At 45.8% G+C, this 26,227-nt stretch overlaps 1 protein-coding gene and 1 long non-coding RNA gene across 6 annotated transcripts in view; one reads left to right on the top strand and one right to left on the bottom strand.

The window, feature by feature from the left end:
* The window catches only part of ASTN2 (astrotactin 2), a 672,988-nt gene that overhangs the window by 465,115 nt on the left and 181,646 nt on the right, over positions 1-26,227 (top strand). For 4 of the 5 annotated variants that reach the window (XM_082208795.1, XM_082208797.1, XM_082208799.1 and 1 more), the window contains 2 exons: positions 22,859-22,983; positions 23,614-23,718. In XM_082208795.1, the coding sequence (XP_082064921.1) occupies positions 22,859-22,983; positions 23,614-23,718 (230 nt within the window). Of the gene's footprint in view, positions 1-22,283; positions 22,540-22,858; positions 22,984-23,613; positions 23,719-26,227 lie in introns of those variants that run through there. The other variant, XM_082208798.1, reaches the window with a different exon arrangement.
* Positions 1-26,227, bottom strand: part of LOC309524411 — a 409,164-nt gene that overhangs the window by 342,119 nt on the left and 40,818 nt on the right. The gene's annotated exons all lie outside the window — the stretch shown is intronic.

Raw genomic sequence — 26,227 nt, 5'->3', positions numbered from 1 at the left:
TGATCATTTACCTATTGTGAATCATTCAAGGAGGGTGCTGGCGAGATTGCTGCTGTGTATGGTAAAACATAATTTCACAAGAGGATTGTGCTTACCACCTTAATAGTGGTGGAAGTGTGTCTCCTGCTCAAAAAGCCAACCTGGGCCTAGAGGTTTATGTCAATCATCACCAAGTTGTAAATACACCTTTGTCAAGGAAAGGCAAAACTTGAAAAAAGACAGGTCGTGACTTTGGGACTGAGTTGGCTTTGGTCCCCTTTATCAGTAAAGAAACAGGGAGTGCGTAACTCTGTTCCTCTTGCTTGATCTCTCAGCAACCTTTGAGACCCTTGACCATAATATCCTCCTAGACTGGCTCAGTGAGTTGTAAATTGATGCCCTGCTTCCCAGTGGTTCCATTCCTACTTAGAAGGAGTTGTTTTGGAGAGTAGCATTGGGCAACAATTAATGCCCACCCCCCGGTGCCATGAGGTGCCTCAATATACCACCTTGTTTCCAGTGCTGTTTAAAGAAGCCGTTGTATTCAGTCATTAGGAAATTTGGGACATGGTATCAATATGCTGGTGACAGCTAGCTCTATATCACTATTATATCTGAGTCAGATGAGGCTGTGGAAGTTCAAATCTTATAAAAAACAGTCTTCACCTGCCATCAGGAGGAAGTCATCTATGGAGGGAGTTCTAAGGTCTGGGCCCTTTAAAGGGCCTCCCCCAAAGATCTCAGAACAGCTTTGTATGGGAGAATATGGACTTTCAAATAGCCTGGTCACAAGCCATATAGGGCTTACCCATCTCATGTCCAGGATGGAAATCAATCCATGGAACACAATTTGTATTTGCTAGTATTGTTGCTTTCAGTCTGCGAACAATATGGAGTTGATTAAACAACCTCCCATTTGAGTTGTGGTTCCTTTGAAGGGAAATGAATGGGGCAGAATAGCATAATGACAACATAGGTTGCATAATTAATCACCTAAAAACATAAATTTCACAGTAAACAGATACAGTGGTACCTCGAATTACAAACACCTCAGGTTACAAATGCTTCAGGTTACAAACTCCGCTAACCTGGAAGAGTTACCTCGAGTTGAGAACTTTGCCCCAGGATGAGAATGGAAATCGTGTGCCGGTGGCGCAGCTGCAGCAAAAGGCCCCATTAGCGAAAGCACACCTCCAGTTAAGAACAGTTTCATGTTAAGAACGGACCCCCAGAACGAATTAAGTTGGTAACCAGAGGTTCCACTGTAAAGTGAAAATTACAGTGGTGCCTCGCAAGACGAAAAGAATCCGTTCTGTGATTCTCTTCGTCTAGCGGTTTTTTCGTCTTGCGAAGCAAGCCCATTGACGGATTAGCGGATTAGTGCTATTAGCGCTATTAGCGGCTTTTAGCGGCTTATCTGCTGATCGGATTAGCTGATAGCTTAGAGGCTTGGAAAGGGGGGGGGGAGGAAAAAAACCCAGCAGGAACTCGCAAGACATTGTCGCCTTGTGAAGCAAGCCCATAGGAAATTCGTTTTGCGAAGCACCTCCAAAACGGAAAACTCTTTCGTCTAGCGGGTTTTCCGTCTTGCGAGGCATTCGTCTTGCGGGGCACCACTGTAACTGCAATGGAATGGAAGCAATACTGTATGCCATGTATATAGAGCTGAAGCAATGCCTTCTTACTTCCCTACTCCCAGCTCTGTATACAGCTGACCTAAAGTTGCCATACATCTTGGAAAACATGTCCTCTTTTGGGGGACCAACATTCCCATATGTGTGGATTTTTACATTTTAAAGAAAATGTCCAGGTTTTTTGGGGGGTAGGGGGGTGGGTTCAGGCTCTGGCACCTCTGGCTTGGGCTGCTCTGCATACTGCGGCTGGGAAGTGGGGAAAGAGGTGCAAGGGCACAGCGGTTCCACACATCTATGTACCTCTTTCTCCAGCTTCGGCTCGAGATATGGCAACCCTAGCTGACCATTATGGTCAACCATCAGAACTGCAGTTTGGGACATCTCCTTGAACAGTGTGGTGTTCACCTGCCCCCCATGAGGCAGTAGTGGAGAATGTGTTACCAGCCCCCGGGAAGGCGCAAAAGGGGTGGGGCACCACAGCTCAACTGTAGCACGCCCCACTGGAAGCTCCACAATTCAGGCCCAGGAGCCAGCGCCAGTGGCGTAGCGTGGGGGTGCAGGGGGGCCGGCCACACCGGGCGCAACATCTGGGGGTTAGGGTTAGGGGGCGCAAATCCACGGGTTAGGGGGCGCAAATTACTTGCCTTGCCCCGGGTGCTGACAACCCATGCTACGCCACTGGCCAGCGCACTGCCAGCCAAGGCTTGCATGGCTGCCTCTGTGTGCACTGGGCGTTGCAGCGACACATCACCATTCCTGTGGCTGCCTGCTCCCATACAGCAGCCTTGGCTGGGGAGTCAGTGGCAGCTCTGGGGCAGGAGGGAGCCAAGGACACTTCCTGGCACAGCAGCAACCCGGCAAGCACTGTGGTGCCAGCCATGGGGGCAGGCAGTGAGAGGGGGCTTCACCCCAGCAGGAAAGGGCCTGGCTGGCTGTCCACTCTTGACTTGCAGCCCATCCAGCCAACCATGCACCGCACTTTGCAGTGCCAGAAAATGGAGCCACCTTCCTCCCACCCTTAAGACTCCTATGGCCTAGTTGCACCCTTCTGAATGTTTGCCCAGGGTGACGCCCCACACACTACACCTCTGCTACCAGGCCATTGTATCCTCCTAGGTAGGAAGGACTATAGGCAGCTTCCTGTTTGGAATGGGATCTTATGTGAACTATGCCTCTCCTTGCCAGCCTTGCTCTGATGCAGTTGGGGAAGGCTGGTTCCTTTTGAGCATCAGTGTAGTATTTCTAAATCAGGATGTCTTCTGTCACATCTTTCCTGATTGTTCCTGGGGTTAGATTAACTGCCTGACAGGTGTGAACTTTTAAAAACACATTGCATTTGAGTAGGAGGTCAGCAGTGTAAAGGTTCTGCAATCTTTTATATATTTATACTAGACTGCTCAATAGAAACTCCCCCCCTCCTTTTGAACTTTAAAAAAACACCACTGCCTTTTTGGGACACAAAAATTGCTTTCCCAATTGTAGTCAAGCTTTGAACTTAATCGTCACAAACATAAGGCTCTGTGTAAGCGGCTGGAATCTCAAAGGAAGGAAGATAACCTCTGATTTACCAAGAAGTTGAGAGCAAAATAATTTAGCAGTGACTACCTCCCATAACAGTGACTTTGTAATTAAGGCATAAATCTGGAGCGGCATTGCCTTAACAGTGCATTATACATACGAACAAGGTGTTGCTGTGGGAACGATAAATTTTCCTGAATCTGTTCACGTTCCACACCGAGTCTTCCGACATTCCCTCTAGACACTTCAGGGGAAGCTAGATCTTTTTGCCTATCATGAGTTTTAAACCCATGGGAGACAGTTTAGTAGAATAAACAATTGCAGCGAGGAGGGAGGGCGGATTGAAAGACCAGGAGAGAAGGGAGGGATAAACATTAGAATGGGCATGTAGAAACTCTGCCATGGTACTCAAGCATTGCAGGAATTAATACTGTGGGTTGGGATGCTTGTATGTCAGGATGCACCTCATCCATCTCCTGGAGCAAAACCCTCACATGAATAGTCTGAAGAATAGTCAGCATAGTTTACCCATTCGTCTTTTTCTTGGCCCCCTTAGAACAGGGGTCACCAACCTTTTTGGGCCAGTTGACATTGGAATTTTGAGAAGGCATGATGGGGTGCGACACAACTCAAAACGTCAGTTGTTGAAGGGTGTATATGAAAGGCTGGTTAGGGAAGAGCAAACAGTCTTGCATGGAAGGGGTATTATACCTTTTGTACCCTGTCCATAACACAGGTTGGACCAATTCCAGCACCAGTAACTTCCCCACATGCTAAATACAGGTGGACCAAAGACATGAGAAATTTGAGGAGCCAGGGGACATCTCCTTCCTCCAAGGAGAAAGGGCAAGAGCAGGTGTTGGAAGAAATCAGAAAGACAAAGTGTTTCACCCCCCCCCCATAAGTAAGAAGGGAGGGAGGGAGGGAGGGATGAGCTAAAGCTGCTGTGGGAATGTATGCAATTGGGGAAGTAATGTTTTCTGTTTGTCCTGAATCTTCCAACACACAGTTTATTTGGATGTCCTGAGGTTCTAGTATTGTGAGAGAGGAAGAAAAACTATTGATCCGCTTTATCTATCCCATGCAAAGTTTTATATGCCTCTAGCACGTCTCTGAGCCCCATGTTGGGCAAAAGATTCTTGCATGGCAGGGGGTTGGGCTAGATGACCCTTATGGTGTCTTCCAACTCTACATTCATTCCTCTCATTCAGCTTTTATCTAAACTTAAAAAGTCCCAAATGTTGTAAACTATGCTCATGGGAGAGTTGTTCCATCCCTTTGATTGTATTGGTTGAATGAGGGGGATGAGGGTTGTGGGTGGCTTTCCTGGGAGCTGACACCACAGTTTCCAGGTGACACTTGTGCTGTTTTGCAAGCAGTGCACCTGGAGAGACTTTCAGTAGACAGCTGCCTCTTTATTTCCCCTGTCCCTGTGCCATTTGTGTGTGTGTCATTCTTCCTTGTTTCTTTTGTTTGTATGTGTGTGTGTGTGTGTGTTCTCAAATCAGATGCTATTAAGGAAGAAGGGTCCAGGTTGTGCCGTCTGGAGCATCCCTTGGCTCCGAAGCAAGTGCAGCTTTTAGTGCGCCTGTCGCCATTATGATTAGTATTCTGCTGTTAGGATGAAAAAAGGCTGCCAAGACAGAGCCCGAGGCATTCTGCCAGAGATGATTGACTGAATCATTTTCAGCACCTCGCAGTTACAGACCCGCTAAGTTTATATTACAGCGCTGATAATCCACCCACCCACTGAGTGGTTAATTTATTTTTAAAAGGGGTGCCAGAGCTTTAAGTCTGCCTGGGAGGCAGGTTTGCTAACCTGGACAAGGCTTTTACTTAATCCCAGGTGTGCTGTGGTTGCTCCTGGCGACTCATTTTTGCAGAAGGGCAGTCTGCACATGTCCATAGATCCTCTTCTCGTACTTGCTTAATGTGCTTAGAAGGTGAGAAGGTGAGCTCCACTTCACTAGAAGTGATACTTCCACTCCATTGATGTACTGGGGCTCCTAGCTCAGTGATTTGCATCTACAAGGTCCCAGGTGTAATCCCCGACATTTCCAGGCAGGGCTGAGAAAGACTTCTGCCTGAAATCCAGTCATTGTGAGCAATCCTGAGCTGGAGAGACCTGATTCAATATTGATATGACATTTACTGGCGCTTCAAGTTTCATGACTCTGAATTACAGAAGGGATTTTTTGTGTGCATTGGAGTGGGTGGGGGGGGAGTGCAATAAAATTCTAGCTGAACCAAAGATTGGACGAAAGATTGCTAACTCATAGCCCTTCCGATGTTGTGGGACTACAGTTCCCATCACTCCCTGACTGTTGGCCATTCTGGCTGGGGTAGGCAGGGTTGGAGTTCAGCAATACTGATGATCCTGATTTGGGATGAGGCAGCTTTGTATGAGAAATTCTCTTGTGCCCAGTGCCACCTTCTGCGACCGACAGCAAGCAGCTCTCTTGAGCAGAGAAAGGCCTTTTCCTGGTTGTGATCCACAGAATCAGGGACTGGGTGTGAGTGTGCAGCTGTGATTCTTGCATTGCTGTGGCTTGGACTAGAAATCCCTTTCCAATCCTACAATCCTGTTGTTCTGTTATTCTAATAGCTTGATGACAGAGCATCTGCTGTGCATGCAGAAGGTGTGAGGTTCAATCCCCAGTACCTCCAGGGAAGGCTGAGAGAAAATCCTTGTCTGAAATCCTGGAGTGCTGCAGCCAGTCGGTATTGGCAGTGCTGGGTTGGACATACCTATGGGCTGATTCAGTGTAATGTGGCTTCATTTGACTACCGAAGATGAGGCAAGGGGGCAAGATGTGGTATAAACGGGATAAACTAAGTGACAATGCACATTTCAGTGATCACAAGTCATGGGTCACTAAGAGGTTCTCTGTGTGTGTGTGTGTGTGTGTGCGCGCGCGCGTGCGTGCGTGTGTGTGTCACCACTTTCCCTAGGAAGACCTGCTGTTTACTGCTGAATCAGATTTTCTGTGGGTTGACATTCATTCAAATCCAGCAGTACAGTGGTACCTCGGGTTACCGACACTTCAGGTTACAGACTCCACTAACTGAGAAATAGTACCTTGGGTTAAGAACTTCGCTTCAAGATGAGAACGGAAATTGTGCTCCGGCGGTACGGTGGCAGCGGGAGGCCCCATTAGCTAAACTGGCTAAGAACAGTTTCAGGTTAAGAACGGACCTCCGGAATGAATTAAGTTCTTAACCTGAGGTACCACTGTATACAGCTGGTTTTCCTAGGACCTTTTAGATCTGTGTCTGAAATCCTACAAGAAATAGGTAAAATAACCAAACAGGTGTTGGAACCCCCCCCCCCAAATTGGCCCTATTGAATATTTTCCAAGCCAGTAATGCTTGCTCACTCTATAAAGAACTTAAAATCCATGTGCTCTCAGCAGCCAGAAACATCATATCTACACACTCATATCAGGAGTAAACATGGACCACTGGTACCAAATTGTATGGGAAACAGATATATTAGAAAAGCTAACCAACAGATGGAAACAGACCCGGGGACAAATACAGGAGGACTCCTTCACCTTGGTATGGCTCCCCTTTATTATATATACAGCCCAAAATGACAATAACAGGGATCCACCAACACATATGGATCAATATGGCTAACCTGGCCTAACTACTCATCCCCCTTCCAAACACGCAAGCAAATCTCACTGCAGTTAAGTGAAGGCAATCATCCACGCCCTGCCCTCCAACCTTCTCTCACTGCCAATGTAAACCAACAAATTAATAGAAAGAGAACCTGCCCAAGTGACACTGACACAAAAACCTCACACATTTACCAATTTTGAAAAAAAGGAAGAATAATATGTACGTTTACCATCCACGACTCTCTCCCCCCCACCTCTCTTCCCCTACAACCCTATACTGCTTAGAACACTGTCTTACATTGAACATAACTAAGAGACTCTGTGATCTGGAAAAAGAAAAGAAAAAGAAGAGAAACATTGCATGTTCTTTTGTAATTCAAGAAAATCTTTAATAAAAATTATAAGAAAGAAAGAAAGAAACTCTACTATTTACATGCCTCTAATTAAAAAAGCCATTGCTGACCCCATATCAAAACACATCATGCTGAAGCTAGCTGAGCTGTTTTTGAATTGCTGCAGTGCAATTTCCTCATTGTCACTTTTCGGAATGTAACCTCATTGGACAAAGGGGTGGATGTTAATATGATTAACATTTGTAGCAGTGTGAGCTGGGAGAAAAGGTAATTAAATACCATGCTTTGTGGCTTCCGCTAATCACTGTCATGGGTCATGATCTCCTCCTCCTCTCCCTCAAATTAATGTTTTTATGTTGGTGCATTATGGGATGGCAAGTGGGGGAAGCTACTGCCTTAAGCAGGGAATCAGGAACACAGGAAGCTGTCGTAGGCCAGGTGAAACTATTTTATTGATAGGTGTCTACTCAGACTGGTTGTTCTACCTGATCCTGTTAGCAGGTGATAGCAACAGTGGTCCATGTGGTTCAGTGTTGTCTGCAGTGACTGGCAGCAGGGACTGAGACTAGGATTAAAGCATATTTCCAATTTAGGATGCTTCCAGACTTTCCCTATTTCAGGTGAAATACCAGAAAATTCAGTTTGCTCAGGTGGAGTGGATTTAGTGGTCTTGCACAACATCAGTGGCGTAGCGTGGGTTGTCAGCACCCGGGGCAAGGCAAGTAATTTGCGCCCCCTAACCTGTGGATTTGCACCCCCTAACCCATGGATTTGCGCCCCCTAACCCTAACCCCCCAGATGTTGCGTTCGGTGCGGCCGCCCCCCCTGCACCCCCCACGCTACGCCACTGGTTATCCCACTTCCCACTGAATTTTCCCATCACTTTCCTTACTGCTTTTGGGTAAGCAAGTTTGTGGCAAAGAGTTTCAAATCCAGGATTTTGCAGACTTGGAAAAGGTACAAACAAGGGCAATCAAAACTATCATGTAAAAAGATAGTTTGACACAACTTGGTCTCCTTTTTCTCTTTTATTGAAGAAGAACAAGGTAATTTAATGCCATCATCGTCACAGAGTTTTCTGTGGACATGATTGAAAATGTCTAGTAAACAACATTGGTAGCTGGGTGCCGATTGGAGCCAACATGACAGTGATGGCAGAATGAGAATTGGAGTGGCTGTTTGTTCTGTGGTATTATGGCATTGGACAAAGCCTTAGTGCAACTTTTGATTTTGTTTCGTATAGTGGTTAGTGAAATGTATTGTTATGATTTGCTTTAATATCAAATAAATGTGCAATTTTATTTTGCTTTTAAGTGCAATAAAAAATTATCATGGATGTGGAGTAACTCCCCTGTAAGGAAAGATTGCAGCATTTTGGGTGTTTTAGTTTACATACCGATAAGAGGCGGCATGATAGACGTCTACAAAGGCATGCCTTGCAGGGAAAGTGGATGGATATTTCCCCCCACCTCCGTCTCTCATAACACCAGAACTCCTGGACATCAAGTGAAGCTGCCGGAAGATTCAGGACAGGTAAAAAAAGTCCTGTACTTCATGCAGTGCCCAATTGAGCTATGGAACATGTCCCACAGGAGGTAAATTAATGGAGGGCCTTCTGGTGGTTCCCTCGCTGCGAGAAGCCAAGTTACAGGGAACCAGGCAGAGGGCCTTCTCAGTAGTGGTACCCGCCCCGTGGAACGCCCTCCCACCAGATGTCAAAGAGAACAACTACCACCAAACTTTTAGAAGACATCTGAAGGCAGCCCTGTTTAGGGAAGCTTTTAATGTTTAACGGACTATTGTATTTTAATGTTTTGTTGGAAGCCGCCCAGAGTGGTTGAGGAAACCTGGCCAGATGGGCGGGGTATGAATAAATTATTATTATTATTATTATTATTATTATTATTATTATTAAGCTATCAATGACTACTAGCCACAAAGGCTATGCTCTGCATCTGGTTGGCCTCTGTGAAAACAGGACACTGGACTAGAGGGGTCTCTGGCATGATCCAGCGAACTCTTTTTACATCTTTACCAACCTTATTTGTGGAATCTGAATTAGGATCTATGCAACTGAATCCCTAGCCCCCCCCCCTCTGCAATTGGTGACACCGCCAGTCATCATCCTCTGTTTGGCTCTGTCTAGCACAGAGGTTTTCAACCTTTTTGAGTCCACAGCTCCCTTAGCCAACTACATTATTTCTGTGGCACACCTGTGGGCAGTGCTCTTTTTTCCTAAAAAAAATGTTTAGGGGTAGTCTCATTTTGACTCAAGAAAATCACCATTTTATAGTTCAAATTGGGGAAAATAAATACAGTACAGTGGTACCTTGGGTTACAGACGCTTCAGGTTACAGACTCTGCTAACCAAGAAATAGTACCTCGGGTTAAGAACTTTGCTTCAGGATGAGAACAGATATTGCGCGGCGGCAGCAGGAGGCCCCATTAGCTAAAGTGGTGCTTCAGATTAAGAACAGTTTTAGGTTAAGAACGGATCTCTGGAACGAATTAAGTACTTAACCCGAGGTACCACTGTAAATGGACAGAAGTACAAAGATTCACAAAATGTTTAAGGGTATGCGTATCCCTGCGTCCCCACAGAAAAAAAGCACTGCTTGTGGGGCTCAGGAGCCCAGTTAGATCACACCTTACCTGCAGGCTCTCACCCTTTTTCAACCCCCCCCCCCTTGTGGCTTGTTCCCTCGGCTCCCTCTCCTCTCCCCTCTCCTTGGGAGTCCTCTGGCCAGTCACTGCTGCCGCCCCTGGTCTCTGAACTGCCCCCCAACCCTGTCCCAAAGAGAGGGGCTTCCCAGAGGCACCATTCTCTTGTGGAGCTTATAACCAGCAGGGCTGCTGCAACAAACAGCTGTGCAAGCCTTTGGGAGGCAGAGACAGGAGAGGGCATCCGAGGAGGAGGGAAGGAAGGAAGGAGGGACAGAGACCAGTGTTGCCTGCAGCACCCATGACCATCATTCAAGGCACCCCAGGGTGCCATGGCACACTGGCTGAAAACCACTGGTCTAGCAGTTTGGGAATGAAATGTCTCATTCACAGTTGTTTTAAATTTCTGTTGACCTCAAGTGCTCAGCAGGGGACGCTGGTGGCGCTGTGGGTTAAACCACAGAGCCTAGGACTTGCTGATCAGCAGTTCGAATCCCCGTGATGGGGTGAGCTCCCGTTGCTCGGTCCCTGCTCCTGCCAACCTAGCAGTTCGAAAGCACATCAGAGTGCAAGTAGATAAATAGGTACCGTTCTGGCGGGAAGGTAAACGGCGTTTCTGTGCGCTGCTCTGGTTCGCCGGAAGCGGCTGAGTCATGCTGGCCACATGACCTGGAAGCTGTACACCGGCTCCCTCGGCCAATAAAGCGAGATGAGTGCCGCAACCCCAGAGTCGGTCACGACTGGACCTAATGGTCAGGGGTCCCTTTATCTTTACCTTTACAAGTGCTCAGTAAAATCTGTCACAATATTTCTACAATTTCAGTTATTTTTATTTACTTGAGGGGGAGCCTCACCCTGGTTACATAGGTGACAGTGTGAACCCTCCCACCCCGTCTGGAAGCCTGCGCTAGGAGCCTTCTTTATCCTTCACACGTGCCAGCATCGTTACTCACGGGATGGATGCAGAAAGCAGCTTCCAGGAACACCTGATCTCGGACGAGAAGATTTCAGGGCAGGTGCATTTTGGGTTGCTAGGAGACGGCGGGGGGAGCAAAGGACGCTGCCTCTAGCGCCAAAAAAAAAGCCTTGAATCCTTGGACTGGGTGACGGGGCGGAGTCGCGGCTGCAAGGAACCGACGGGGCGAGTCGGCGCTGCAGAAGGCGCCGATCCACTGGATCCGCCTTGGGGTTTTACAGGGAACCCGATCGGAAGCAAATCGTGCTGCCCAGAAGAGCAGCCGCGGGCCAGCAAGCGCTGCGAGGCCGGCAGCCGTCGGCGCGGGGAGAGGTTTTCATAGTGACCCCCATTATCACGCCACAACTTTCCCTGCCGGGGGGCGGGCGGCACAGGGGAATGACGCCCCGGCGCGGAGAAGGGAATCGGGCCGGGGCTGCTGCTGATTTCAAGGAGGCATCTGCCGTCGCAGCGTTTCCGGGCCCAGATCAGGGCTGGAGGGAACCGATCCGAGCATTGCCCCTTCTCCAAACGGCAGTGGCTACGCCACTGCTCCCACCACAAGTCTTCAGGACAGCCATCCGAAGGCTGGCGCGGGGAGAAGGTCTCTCCCGCCTTGGAGAGGTTTCCGCTTCCTCGAGGGGGGCCGGCCAAATGCGCGCCCCCAAATGTTGCGCCCGGTGCGGCCAGCACCCCTGGCACCCCCCACGCTACGCCACTGCACAACATACCCATTCTCCACACCCCATGCCAAAAAAATGGACTTTTTGTGATAAGGAAAGTCATAGTGAAATGTACTAGAAAGTGTGGGTTGACATTTGCTTGACGTTGCTTGACCTCTGCATAGTTTAATCAGAATGAATGCTCAACATGAATGAATGCTACATTGTTTTTAACACTTGATTGGAAGCCGCCCAGAGTGGCTGGGGAAACTCAGCCAGATGGGCGGGATATAAATAATAAATTATTAAATTATTATAAACAGCCAGTGTAAACCAACCTCTCTGTAAAGAAAGAAGGATGTGTCTAATAGACAAGCTGTTTGGAAGACCAGTGATTTACGTCACCTGCCAGTGTTGGGTGTAAAGGGATGACTCACCCCCACAAGCTTTTTGCTTTCTTGAAGGGTCCTATTCCTGAGACACTACCTGGCTGAGTGTGTGAGTGTGCTCCCCCCCCAAAAAAAAAAAACCCAACACTCGGCCTTTGCCTCAGTTTCATTCAAAAGAATTGGAGCTGTGATCTGTTAAAAAAAGAATATTTTTTTGAAATTTTCCATGTTTCCAAATACAGTACAAACTACATGGTGGAGTCCAAACTTATGATTAGAACAGCACCAAAATAAGGGAAGGGGTTGTTAAAGAAAAGAAAACACAGGAAAACAAAGTAAAAACCTAATTATGCCAGGTGTATTCAAGAAACGAAGAAAGGAAGTTGCATGAATTAGCAAGCTATTACTATAGGCACACACTAAGAGGGCTGAGGCCACAAATATTTTGGCATTAAGTCATATCAGAACCACTTACGACGTGATTCCGGAGGTTTAATAGCATTGCTTTTGATACATTGTACAGGCATTGAGTGGGTATCAAGTGCTAATAAACGACTCTTTTACTATCACACCTCTATTCATTCTGCTCACACACTTTGGACAACAGAGCCCTGAGAAGTAAACAAAGAAGTGTAACGTTAGTGTCCCACTGTTTTGAGTCAAACTGCCACTAGGAGGAAGGTGACCAGATATTTGGGTATAAGATTTTGCCTAGTGACTATTTGGCAAGATACTAAGGAATTATTATTATAACTGAAATGTAACTGACATTAATTAAGATCATGGAACGCAGTGATATAAGATCGGAAATGCACCCAAACCATCATGCAGGGAGCCACTTTAACTAAAATGTATTAATTGGAAGTTGCTTGGCATTCTGATAATTGTATAATTTGGGAATTGTTATTTTTGTAATTTGGCAGTTGTTGGGGTATGTTGGAAAACTAATAATAATAATAATAATAATAATAATAATAATAATAATAAATATTTAGATAATAAAGCTAGCTCTGGAGTCAAAGGGATAATTTGCTGCAGTGTTGGCAGGATTTCTGGGAGCTATGAACTTGACTTGAGGAGACTTCCACTTTAGAATAAATATTGGGATTCCGAACTGTGATGCACTTGATGGGAGTGATGGCTTTGGATGTGGGATGGTGAGAGTCAGATTGTCACAATTTCTCAGTCTCTAGCCTATCTCAAGAGAGTGTTGCATTTTAAAGCGTGCAAGAGGGAAAACAGTACTTTAGTACCTCTGGTTAAGAACTTAATTCAATCCGGAGGTCTGTTCTTAACCTGAAAGCGTTCTTAACTTGAGGTACCACTTTAGTTAATGCGGCCTCCTGCTGCCGCCGCACCACTGGCACGCAATTTCTGTTCTCATCCTGAGGTAAAGTTCTTAACCTGGGGTATTACTTCCGAGTTAGCGGAGTTTGTAACCCAAAGTGTTTGTAACCTGAGGTGTTTGTAACCCAAGGTACCACTGTATTGCCTAATCAGTACTCATTACCAAAACAATCATGTCCAAACACTGACCTATTATAACTTTCCCAAACACACATTCTGTGTTTCCTCCTTCTCACACCTTCTTGTTCTCTTCCTCAGTAATTAGGTATATTTTCATTTCATGAGTGTAAGCCATGGGTAGGCAAACTAAGGCCTGGGGGCCAGATCTGGCCCAATCGCCTTCTAAATCTGACCCGTGGACGGTCCGGGAATCAGTGTCTTTTTACATGAGTAGAATGTGTGCTTTTATTTAAAATGCATCTCTGGGTTATTTGAGGGACATAGGAATTTGTTCATTCCCTCCCCCCCCCCCAAAAAAAAGGTCTGAGGGACAGTAACCGGCCCTGTGCTGAAAAAGTTTCCTGACCCCTGAAAAGCAGTCACACAAACCTTCCAACTCTCTGCCCATAGCAAGGAGGGCTGGCCATGAGACTTCTTTAGAATTCCAAAAACCCACACACATCCAGCAAGAAACTCTGCCTTTTCACAGTTGCTTGAGAATGGAAGTTAACAGAAGTAGTGCATTGTTCAAGGCATATGCAGCCCTCTACTGGCTGAAACCTCTAACTGCACCTCTGGTTCTACCGTGTTTCCAGCTGGAAGGACTGTGAGACATTTCTCTGTCTTCCACAATCTCTGCAAAGCCATTTAGTGCAGCAGCCTTTCACCTTTTCAGACCCAACTTTAGCCCAAACATGTGTTTTGGAAAGTCACTTCTTAATGGTTTCTTAGAATCCAGGTAGTGCTGCCACTAACCTTTGATGAATAAACAAGACTACAGGTGACTTTCATTTTATTTGGACTGATTTCATTTCTTACACGATGGCTAAAGAACACGGTTATCACCCACCTTGATCAAACACATGCATGTCTATGGAGCAGAATTCTAAAGTGAAAACCTTTTGGGTTCAACTCCTTGCCTTTTTTAAATTCATATTGTTCTGGAGAAAGGGGGAGGACTGCTTTGGGGATGCTGTTATTTTCTGTATATGTTTGTATTTGTCCACTGTGTTCCTGAAAATCAATAAATATATTTGAAAGCACCCATGCATATACATGCACAACTTAGATCTGTCCTTGAGTGAGAGATTTAGGATGATTGTGCAAGGAAAAACACATAGTTTTAAACCTGTTTCTGTGTGGGGTGAATATGTGATGCTGGATGGGAGGAGCTGCAGCTCACATAAGAACAGGGTGCCGTGACAATTTGCAGGCCCAGAATTTCAGGGAAGGGTCCACAACTCAGTGGCATTCTCTAGCTGAAGGCCCTTTGGGATCTACTGCTAATCAAAGAAGGGAATACTCAGGTAGATGGAGCAAAATGCATATGGCAGCTTTGATTATGTGTGTTGTGGGGAGGAGGAATCGCTTTCAAGGAAGGGAGGGAATATGGTGGCAGAAAGAAAATGGGTGGTCCACTGCTTGTTTTCACCCCACACCCTTTGATCCCACCACTGCTTTGGTATGCAGCCCCGCCAGCAAAGGGGGGGGTATTCCTAATCTACATACATCTTACGCACACACCTCTTTTCATTACCCCAACCCCTCAATTGCACATAAATTCTATTCAGAAATGATTTGATTTCTCTCTTTCCCCCCACACTCCACCCCCAAATTCATATGCAGATGGAGCTTTTGGGTGTTTCTATTCTTCGACTTCTTGCCCTTTTTCGAAATCTGGGTTGCGATTGACGGCAAGCCAGGAAGGCCAGCTTCTGAGCATGTATGCATGTTGAATGTGTTCAGTTCTGGGCACCACAGTTTAAGAAGGATATTGACAAGCTGCAATATTTGCAGAGGAGGGTGACCAGGGGATAAAGGGTCTGGAAACAAAGCCTTATGAGGAACGATTAAGGGAGTTGGGTTTGTTTAGCCTGGACAGGAGGAGACTGAGAGATGACATGATAGTCACATATCTCATGGGCTGTTACGTGGAAGATGGAGCAAGCTTGTTTTCTGCTTCTCCAGAGTGGATGACCCATATCTATGGATTCAGATTACAAGAAAGAAAGAACTGTTCGACGTTGGAACAGACTAGTTTTTGAACAGAGTTTGGTGGCCACGTGCCAGGGATTCTTTAGCTATGACTCCTAAATTGCAGGGGGTTGGACTAGATGACTCTTGGTATCCCTTCCAACTCTTGTGATTCTATGAATACCGAAAGGAATTAATGTGCATCTCATGCATGTTTGAATCTCTGACATCCTCTCTGAAAACTGCAGCCTGCATTGATCCCTCTTCCATTATCTAGGTTGCGATAATTTATGAGGGTCATACTTTTCAGTGGGGTGTGTTTTGTTTCATCCCCGTCACACACCGGGCCTACGAGCAGAGTGAAATGGTAGTGCAGATTTCCACTGCACCTGCCTTGACTGATGCATCTTGCATCTGTGTCCAGCATGTGCTTTGCAACAACATTCATCAGAGGCATAAATCTCCCTTGTCACTGCTACTGTCTCTCCCAGAGCTGCTGTTGCAGAGTCAGCTTTCCATGGATGTTGGAGCTGTCACTTTGTACAAAAATCTATTTGCCAAGAGTTTCAGTGTCCACAGTGCACTGTTGCCATTCTTCTCACGGGCATAGCCAGGATTTTTTTGTTGGGGGGGCAGGGCTTTTGTTGGGGGAGGGGGGCAGAACCTCAGTTTGCTATGTATTTTTATTTATTTTTGTTGATTTGGGGGGACAGCTGCCCCTCCCTGCCCGCCCTTGGCTATGCCCATGATTCTGAATGTACATGGAGTTGCCTTACTCTGAAGGTGCACATTTCATACATTCTGCTGTTTTGTTTAAAGAATAATAGAATCTGTAGCACGAAGACAGCATCTGATCAGTCTGTGGTGCTGGTGGAAGAGGGCTAAACCTTCCCTGCCTTTACCACACACACACACACACACACACACACACACACACACCATTTTCCTGAAATCACCACACCTCCCAAGCAGCAATAGCCCCATGGGACAAAACATCCAGTTATTCTGCTGTCAGGTTTTGCTTGGTCCTAGATGTTGAACTGCCTAACTTGGTAGTGCCATAGCCTTCCTGCCAATCATTCTCCAGGGTCTCACAAAGAGATTCCGCTTTCTATCTAGGATCCTTTTCAAGGGAGATGTCAGAGACTGACCCCTTCATTTATACATGTGATGAATGTTCTAGATCTCTCAGAAAGTGTTAGAGACCCTCATTCATTAGAGGGAGTGAATGGCCATCTGTCAGAGGCTCTTTAGCTATGATTCCTGCATTGCAGGGTGTTGGACTGAATGATCCTTAGGGGACTTTCCAACTCAACCGTTCTGTGGATCCTTCCCATATTCATCCATAGCAAAACTTTGCAAATGAACTGGTTTGCAAGTGCTGGTTTCGTTTAGCTGAGATAACCATTCTGGGTTCTCTTGGAGGGAAGAAGAGTGTGTATTTTTGTTGTTGCCATTTTTTCTGTCTTGAGCTCATAAGGAAGGTTTTCCCACCGCCTTGCTTTCCCTTTCTGTATAAACTGTCAGCACTGTGTCTTGTCTGGCTTACCAGATTGCAGATCAACAGGGTTATATTCAGTGTGGCACCTTTCATATCAGTTGCTGCTGCAAAGTGCCTGAAGCAAAGAATCTGAAGGGAAAGCAGGAGTGGTGGGAGAGAAGATTTGTCACACACATTCAGTGTGGGAAAGAGATTCAGGGTACTGTAGACTTCGGGTAAACTGATGGCATGAGTAGCAGATCAGACACACCAAGTATATAAGAGCCATAATGACTGAAACTAAATGCTGCTTGCATTGAAACAATTTGGGCGGGGGGAACTTTGGCTATCTGATTGCTATAGCATTGGTGGAACTGTTATGTCCTGTTGAATTCTGAACCTTGAAGAAGTAGCTACTGTTTTCTAGAACTAGTTATGAAACACCAGCTATCTTCTTCTTTTTCTTTTTTGGCGATCACTCATAGCCGAGTAAGATTGTCTTCCATAAACATGGTTTTACCAATGAGTCCGTAAGTGACTGTGGAGGCCAACTCTGGATCCACACATCCTTCCACAGTGGGGACATTGGTTTCCGGGCAGGAGTTGATCACAGTGTGGATTTGCCAAGCGTGCTTTCCTCTTAGCACATTTCTCCCTTGCGTCCTGAGTTTGAGTGTCTTCAAAGCCCACAACACCTTTGGTAAAGGCTGTTCTCCAACTGGAGCGCTCGCAGGCCAGTGTTTCCCAGTTGTCAGTGTTTATACTACATTTTTTTAGATTTGCCTTGAGACAGTCTTTAAACCTCTTTTGTTGACTACCAACACTACACTTTCCATTTTTAAGTTCAGAATAGAGTAGTTGCTTTGATAATCAGACATTGATAATGCCTTACATTCTTACCCGGAGGGTGACGATCAACTTTGCTTGGGCCGAAAAGAGACTTGAGATGTCCCAGGCTTGCAGTGCAGTGGCAGAGATGGAGTCTAGTGATGTGGTGGATGTTTTGTTCTTATAGGGGTTGTTATACCCACAGTTTTTTTCCCACTGGAACTTGCTGGAACTCAGGGAGGTGTTCATGGTGAGTTCTGGCACTTTTCCCCCCTAGAAAAATAGCACTGGGTACACCTAAAGCATTTGAAAAGAGGGCAGTGACTTTGGGTAGTGGAGGATGACAGAGGCTATGCTTGATTTAGGCTGCTTATAGCATTATATCTTAGCAAATTTAAACAATAACAATAAATGTTGGGGAAAATACACAGTAAGTCCATTCATTCATTCACTCACTCACTCACTCACTCATTGTGAATAAATAGTGATATGAATTCCTTCTCCCCACCAGCACTACTCAATATCTCTAAGCCTCCTGGATCTCATTCAGGACACTGCCTGTTAATATGCTTTAGGAAGCCCACAAGCAGGGCATAAAGGCAATAGCCCTTCTGTACTTTCTCTTTTCTATTCCACCCATACCAAACCTGCAAATCCCCAGTTCAGTGGCATTCTGCTTCCAGGTGGATATAAAGAGAGTAGAGCTGAAAGAACATATAGCAATTAAAAAAGGGCAAGACACCGACTCATGGTACAATGAAATCCAATTAAAAAAACAAACCCGCCACAGCAACAAAAACCAGGAAAAAAAGGTGTGCATATATTTTTTTAAAAAACTTCCAGATGTCTCTCTCTCTTTTTTCTTCTCCCCCTAATGCCTCAACAAATGAAATGGATTTGTAAAAATGTTACATGAAAAAAACAAACAAAAAATGAGGCACTACACTTCTGTAAAACAAGAAAATCCTTAATAAAATATTTAAAAAAAAAAAACTTCCAGATAGCAAAGTCCACAAAACTACCAGCAAAAGCTGCTGCTGCTGCTGCTTCTTCTTCTTCTTCTTCTTCTTCTTCTTCTTCTTCTTCTTCTTCTTCTTCAGAAAAGCATATATAATATAAATGTACCCCAATATGCTAAAGGCATATTGACATATCGACTCAGGGAGAAATGAGTCCAAGATGGATGGAATTTTCTAAAAGGAGAAATATTGAAGGCCCTGATGTAGACCATTCCAAAAAGAAACAAACGTGAGAGGCATCTAAGGAAACTACTGTGGCTGCATAAGGAGCTCAGAGATGAGCTGAGAGTTAAGTAGGGCATGTACAAGAAATGGAAGAAAGTGGAAATCACAAAAGAGGCATACACATGGGTAGCCAATGGTTGCAGTGATAGGGTCAGGTGGACTAAAGCTCAGTATGAGCTCAGGCTTACAAGAGAGCATAAAAATAAAAATAAATAAATGTTTCTTTGGCTATGCCCAAAGTAAGAGGAAGAACAAGCAAGTGGTAGGTACTCTGTATGGGAAAAAGAGAGAAATGCTACTGGGTGATAGAGAAAAGGTGGAACTACTCAACACCTACTTTGCCTCTGTCTTCACCCAAAAGGGAAGCACTTCCAAACCTGGTGATAACAGAATAATGGATATAAGGATGGAGCTGCAGCCCAAGATAGAAAAAGAGCTAGTAAGGGAACATCTAGCTATATTAAATGAATTCAAATCTTCAGGGCCTGATAATCTGCATCCAAGGATACTAAAGGAGCTTGCGGGTGTAATTTCAGAGCCTTGTCTATGAGCTTTGAGAATTACTGAAGAACAGGTGAGGTCCCTACATACTGGAGGTGGGCAAATGTTGTCCCCATATTTTTTAAAAAGGCAGGGGGATAAGACCCAGGTAACTACTGACCGGTGAGCTTGACATTGGAAAGGTCCTAGAACAGAAAACTGAACAGTAGGGCTGTGAACATTTAGAAATGGATGCAGTGATTACTAAGACCTAGTATGGGTTTCTCAAAAATAAGTCCTGCCAGACTAATCTCCTTTTTTATGGAGTTACATGGTGGATCAGAGAAATGCTACGAAAAATAGTTATCTTGATCTCAGTAAGGCTTTAGACAAAGTCTCCCGTGATATTCTCATGAGAAAGCTGGTGAAATGTGGGTGGAATGTGGTTAGGTGGACTTGTAGCTGGCTGGAGGACTGAACCCTAAGAGTACTCATTGATGGTTCACCGTCATCCTTGAAAGAAGTGACAAGTGGGGTGCCACAGGGTTCTGTCCTCGGCCCATTGTTGTTCAATGTCTTTATGAAGAAATTGAGGGGATGCTCATCAAATTTGCAGATGACACCAAACTGGGAGGGATGGCTAATGTTGAGGAAGGCAGAATCAGAATTCAAAATGACCTTAACAGATTGGAAATCCGGGTCCAAGCTATCAAAATGAGTTTCAATAGGGGCAAATATAAGGTTCTGCACTTAGGCAGGAAGAACCAGATGCACAAATACAAGATGGGGGACACCTGGCTTACTAGTAGTAGATGTGAAAATAATCTAGGGGTCTTGGTGGACCACATGCTCAACATGAGTCAATAGTGTGATGCAGCAGCAAAATAGCTAATGCTATTCTAGCCTGCATCAACAGAAGACTATGTTGGATATTAGTGAGTATATTTTCCAATTCACAAGGTGTCCAGCACACTCCTCACTCTGCACAGCATTGCAAGGCCTTTTGGAGACAATCACCGATGCAATAAACTCACTTCACACCCATGGTTCAGGCAGTAAAGTTTATTGCTGGTTTGCAGCTTAATGGTTCTGTACATCATTAGCCCATAAATTAGTCACTAGCATGCTGCTGGGACAGTCCGCTTCTGAAGATGGTTCTCTCCCTCCCAGCAGAGAGAGCAAAGAGAGAAAAGAACATGCTCAATTCTTTCTCTCAGTCTCTTATCCAGGCCATAAGAACTCTGCGCATGAACATTACCTCATGCTTCTGACCTTGAAGCTACCTGCTTCTAGATAGTTTACATGACATGTGCAGATAAGGAATGACTACTGGTTTCAGTTTCATATATATCAACTGTCTAGTGTCCAGATTAAGGGAAGTCATCGTCCCACTCTATTCTGCCTTGGTCAGACCACACCAAGAGTGGTACCTTGAGTGCCTGGAGTGTGCATGCATGTGTGTGTGATGTTGGCAGGCCCACAGCATGCTGATGTCATTTGCACACATCGTGTTAGTGTGCCAACGTGACATGTGCAAACCCCACAGTGTGCACATGCCACCAAGTGGAATCGGGGGTGTGTGTGTCAGCCCCTTCATTTAAAATTTGTGGGTGCCTGGAGATCCAGGGCCATGCATGGTTGCTGCCTGTGAAGCACACCTGGAATACTGTGTCCAGTTCTGGCCACCAGAATTTAGGAAGGATGTTAACAAACTGGAATGTATGTAGAGGAGGGCAGCTAAGATCAAGGGTTCAGAAGCCAATCCTTATAATTGAAGGAGCTAGATTATTTAGCCTGGAAAAGAGGAGACTGAGAGGAGATATGATAGCCATCTTCAACTATCTGAACGGCTGTCACATGGAAGATGCTGCCGCAAGGTTGTTTTCTCCTGCTCTGGAGGGTAGGACTCCAGCCCATGGCTGCAAGTTACAAGAAAGGAGATTCTGACTAAACACCAGGAAGAACTTTCTGACAGTAAGAGCTGTTCAACAGTGGAATGGACTCCCCCAAGAGGTGGTTGACTCACCTTCCTTGGAGGATTTTAAGCAGAGGTTGGGTGGCCATCTGTCATGGAGGCTTTAGCTAAGATTCCTGCATTGCAGGGGGTTGGACTAGAAGGGACTGTCTCTTGGTGTCCCTTCCAACTCTAAAATTCTATGATTCTGTGATATGTGCTTAAATATGCGTTGGAGAGCTCCCTGATGGTGGTTATGCCACATGTGAACAGAACAGGAAGAACATAGGAAGGAAGTCAGGGCTCATCCAGACTTCCTTTGGGGCTGTTTCCAGGCACAGGTCCACACTTGAACATGCCATGTCATGTCCATGTGCTTCCCACCCTCCCCGTGAGCACTTTCCCCACAGAACTCACTCTCCACTGCTGAATCGAAGCAAATGCAAATCCGCAGAAAACCTGAACTGATGTTTGTTCTGACTCAGGAATAAAGAGTGGCTTTTCACAGAGGAACTGCCAGGGCAAGAAAATAAAAAGCTCTCAGACACAGTGCTTTAAAGCACAGACCTTTGCCTAGAAAGCGTTGGGCAAAAGGTAAGTGTTGTAGCTTGTGCAGAGTTTCATATTGGCTTCTGTATGTGCATTTTAAAGAAAGAATAAAAAGGAGGAACAATACAGCAGACCCCGAGGGATCTAATTAACAGCTCCTGTTTCTTGGAGGGGAAATCCAGGTTTGAAGCTGAATGGCGGTGTCACATCTCAAAGAGGCAGCGTCTGTCTGCCTTCCAGAGTACATCTGCAGAGCGTTCTGGGACGAGGTTGGCGGCAGCCATCCTCCCAGACAGCAGCCTTGCTGAACGTTCCTTTGCTGAGTGTAAGTGGCTCCTAAAAGCCAAGGCACCAGGCTGACTGCCTCGCGGCACTCCTTGGGCAGCCCTGTTAGTTACTTGCACCTTGTGGTGGAGAGCCAATAGTAAGGGGAACTCATTATTGCATCTGCAAAACCCAAACAATGCACTCGAGCAACTTGAAAGCACAATGTTTTCAGTCTATCTCCACCACCACCAACAGACAAAGAAGGTCTGGACAAGACAGAATGCCAATAGGCAAAGACTGGATCATGTAAAATAAATGTAGCATAAGTAGGAATGGTTTTGCTACTAGGCTTGCCACCTTCTGGTTTTAGGAGATTCAAAGCATTTTATGGTGAAGCTTAAACTGGAGAGGGGTGCCTCTCATTATGAGAGAATCAGCATTCATTGTTTAAAATGCTGCTGTTGTCCGGGTGCAGTCGTAGAGGTGAGGGCAATGTACTTGTAATCTGTCCTTCACTGCAAGTTGGGACAGTATTAGCCGCTCTAGAGTGTGTTTTAAAACAAAGAACATAGCAAATGGCTCATTCTACAACAAATCACAGGGAGGCAGTTGATTACCTGAAGAGTTGTATCACTGAGGTTTCCCTCTCTCCTTGCACACACACATAAACAGACAATTTCTCTCTCTTTTACACAAGTGCACCCTTCGCTTAATGTCTCCTACCACCTAACACTGTGCTCAGATTCTCTGCCCAGAGGGCACCCAGATCATTATTTTTGAGTTTTCTGATTTCTTTCTGCAGGGAGAATAATTTCATCAAGGACTTTCCCCAGTTGGCTGATGCGTTGATGGTGATCCCGTTACCAGTTGAGGAGCAATGTCGTGGTGTGCTCTCTGAGCCACTTCCAAACCTCCAGCTGCTCACAGGTAGGAGACTTGGACATAGTTGCAACTCACCCCAGAGTTCTAGGAGGAGGGTAGTTCTTATTAATGCCCAGTTGGGAAGGAAACAGTTTAAGCTGCTTGATGGAGTGGTCACTGCCACGTGAAAAGTGCAGGAGAGGCAGAGCCAAAGGCAGCTGGTCTTTCAGCAAAGCCAAATGCATAGCGTTCCTTCTTTCCCTCTGTTGCAGCCCGATGGAATAGCTGCTACAGACTGACAGCTGTACGTGAGCCGAGGGAAACTGGTCTATTGGCAGAGCCCTGTTTCTTCCCCTCTCCCTTTGCCCTTCCCACAGATGCCACAATTTTTGTGGCTGGAAATTACGTTTTTCTGGATAATTTCCAATTCTAATGCCATGTTAAGTGATGTTTCTTCTAAAACACACACCCTGTTGGTGCCAATAAGCATGGCTCTGTCTTCATCTTGCCTGCAGCCTGTTCATCGAAGAACCCCAGCAGTGACTATTGTTATGAGGCTGTGATCTCTGTTACTCCACTCTTCATAATCCCAAAGTTTGTGACAATGAAATAAGCCTGTGGGAGCGTAAGTAGACAGCTCTCTTCTCTGGCCACCTCCTGCCTCTTGTGCTCTGACTCCAAATTATGTCTTCACAGGTGATATCCGGTATGACGAAGCCATGGGCTACCCCATGGTGCAGCACTGGAGGGTCCGAAGCAACCTGTATAAAGTAAAGCTAAGCACCATTGCCCTCTCAGCAGGTGAGAACAGCCACATTACAGTGACGATTGCAAGCTGGGAGGCAGCTGTAGTTCTTTGCCAGAGACTTCTGCTGCAACTTGCAATGGTTGCAATGGTAACTTCTCAGTGGCAGTGTTTGAAACTCCCATTGTTCTAGGAGCATTTTGCGAGAGGGTATTTCATTAGTGCGAGAGGTTTCTGAGCTCTGGGTGCAGAACTGTGCTTAAGATTTCAGGTTAAAACTACAGAGTAGAAGGAAAAGAGGACCTTTTTCCGCCTCGCCACTCTCTGAAGACTGGAGAAGAGACCCTCGTAATAATATTAGGGGGGTGGGCAGGGGAAGGACTAGACCATGTGAAAAATGAACATAATATTTTGGCTGCAGTTCATTCATTTTCACCTTTGTATTCTTGTTGTAAAAACGTGCACCTAGACATTCCATTGCTGCACCCATAGTGTAGGTTTAAGGTCCCATTTAGCTCCTATCTTTCATGTCTCAGCTTCTAACATTGCTCAGTGGTGATACATGTGTCACACGCATCCATCAACTAGCTTCCTAAAAGACTAGCAAAACACATGCCTGGCTATTGATCAGGGATGGGCATTCCAGCAGTTTCTGTACACATCTGCAAGGGAAGCAGCATTAGGGATACAGAACAGCATATTGTCTGCTTAGAGCAGGTTCACTGAAAATAATTGACAAGACTTAGGCCTGTAAGTTTCAGTGGGTCTGCTTAGGTGGCTATAACCTGAAGGAAGCTGCCTTATACTGAGTCAGACTATTTGTCAGTATTGTCTTCATTGACTGGCAATGGTTCTCCAGGATTCCAGGGTCTCCCCTGGGGATTGAACCTGGGATGTTTTTCATGCAACTCAAGAGCTTTACCTCTGAGCTAAAACCATGTCTTTAACAATGAATTAAGAGCCTAGTCCTCATGGTTCCATTGAGCTCAGTATTGTCAACCCTGACTGGTAGTGGTTCTCCAGGGCTTCAGGGGGGGGGCTCATTGCCAGCCCCACCTGGAGATGCCAAAGATTTAGCCTGGGATCTTTTGTATGCAGAGCTGATGCTCTACCACTGCAGAATACCCCTTCCCTAATAAAGGATCACAAGAAGCGGCCATATTCTGGTTCGAGCTGTTTATCCATCTAGCCCAGTAATGTCTAGTCTGGCTGATCTCAGGCACGGATGGCTCTGCCTACTAAGATTCTTTCACTTCACCATTTACTTGGTCCTTATAACTGGAAATGACAGTGATTGTCCTTGTGGTCTTCTTCCCATGGCTTTCTGCAGGCAGGGCCTATTTTCAGTAGCAGACAGTGAGATGGGGCAGTAAAGATGCTGCTGTGTAGGGGGAGGGGCAAGGTGGTATCAAAATTGGTGCTATGCAAACGCACCAACACTATAATAGCCCATGGAAGAGAGGGCTATCTGTGGCTAAGCTCTACCTCCAGAGGTGAAAGCAATAATGCTTCTGAATCCTAGTCACTGGAAACCACGGGAGGGGGGAGTTGCTGTTGCACTCAGGTCCTGCTTTTTGGTTTCCATGGGCATCTGGTTGGCCACTGTGAGAGCAGAAAGCTGGACTAGATGGGCTATTGGCCCGATCTAACAGGCTCTTCTCATGTATTGGCTCCACTGTGTGTTTGACCAGCACTGATCTCTCCGCTTGCCCTTCCCACTCTCCATACTGTCAGAAAGTCAGGCAAGTGCTGCTGTTCCACCCTTCTGTTGACTGCTGTATGTGCTCTACCACTGAGCTACAATGCCTCCCTCCAAGGCTAGGGTTATGCCATGCCTCTATCTATAGCATTCTGTATAGGTTGGCAGCCAAAGCAACAGAAACACTAGGAATGTTGCTTATCACAAACAAGAATGTGCTCATTTTTTTTTGTATTTACCACCCAATATCTGTGTAAAGCCATTAATTTCATGTTCCCATTTTTCAGATGAGATGCCTGAGGCTGAGAGTGACTTGGCTGAATTAATCAGCATGCCTATAACATATCCGAACTCAGGTTTTCCGAGTTCTCTTATTTTTAAGGACAACACTGTCTGATTCTACTTACAAAGTACGGTCATCAGGCACTCTTTGCCTAGCTGTGGCACCGAAGTATTATGGTGATGGTTCTTTAGCCCTATGCACACTCCCACCAGAAAACACGCACTATTCTGTGTTTTACACAGTGCATATTTACATTGTGCAACTCGCACACATGGGAGAGAGTAATGGCCACCATCCTGGATGGCTTTGAAAGAGGATTAGATAAATTCATGGAGGTTAGCCATGAAGGCTACGCTCTGCCTCCACAGCTGGAGGCAGTATACTTCTGGATTCCAGTTGTTGAAAACCACAGGGTGGCGATTGTGGTCAGATCCTGCATGTGGGTTTCCCACGGGCATCTGGTCAGCCACTGTGAGAACAGGATGCTTGACTGATTCAGCAGGCTCTTCTTATGTCCTTATGGTATTATCCTATTCTTTGGAATTGGTTTTGGGCCCCATTTATCTAAAAGGCAGCTCCCCAG

Source organism: Podarcis vaucheri, assembly GCF_965113315.1.
Source record: "Podarcis vaucheri genome assembly, chromosome: Z".
Classification (NCBI taxonomy): domain Eukaryota; kingdom Metazoa; phylum Chordata; class Lepidosauria; order Squamata; family Lacertidae; genus Podarcis; species Podarcis vaucheri.
Note: the sequence above shows the minus strand (reverse complement) of the source record. Positions and strands in the feature narration are given on the sequence as shown.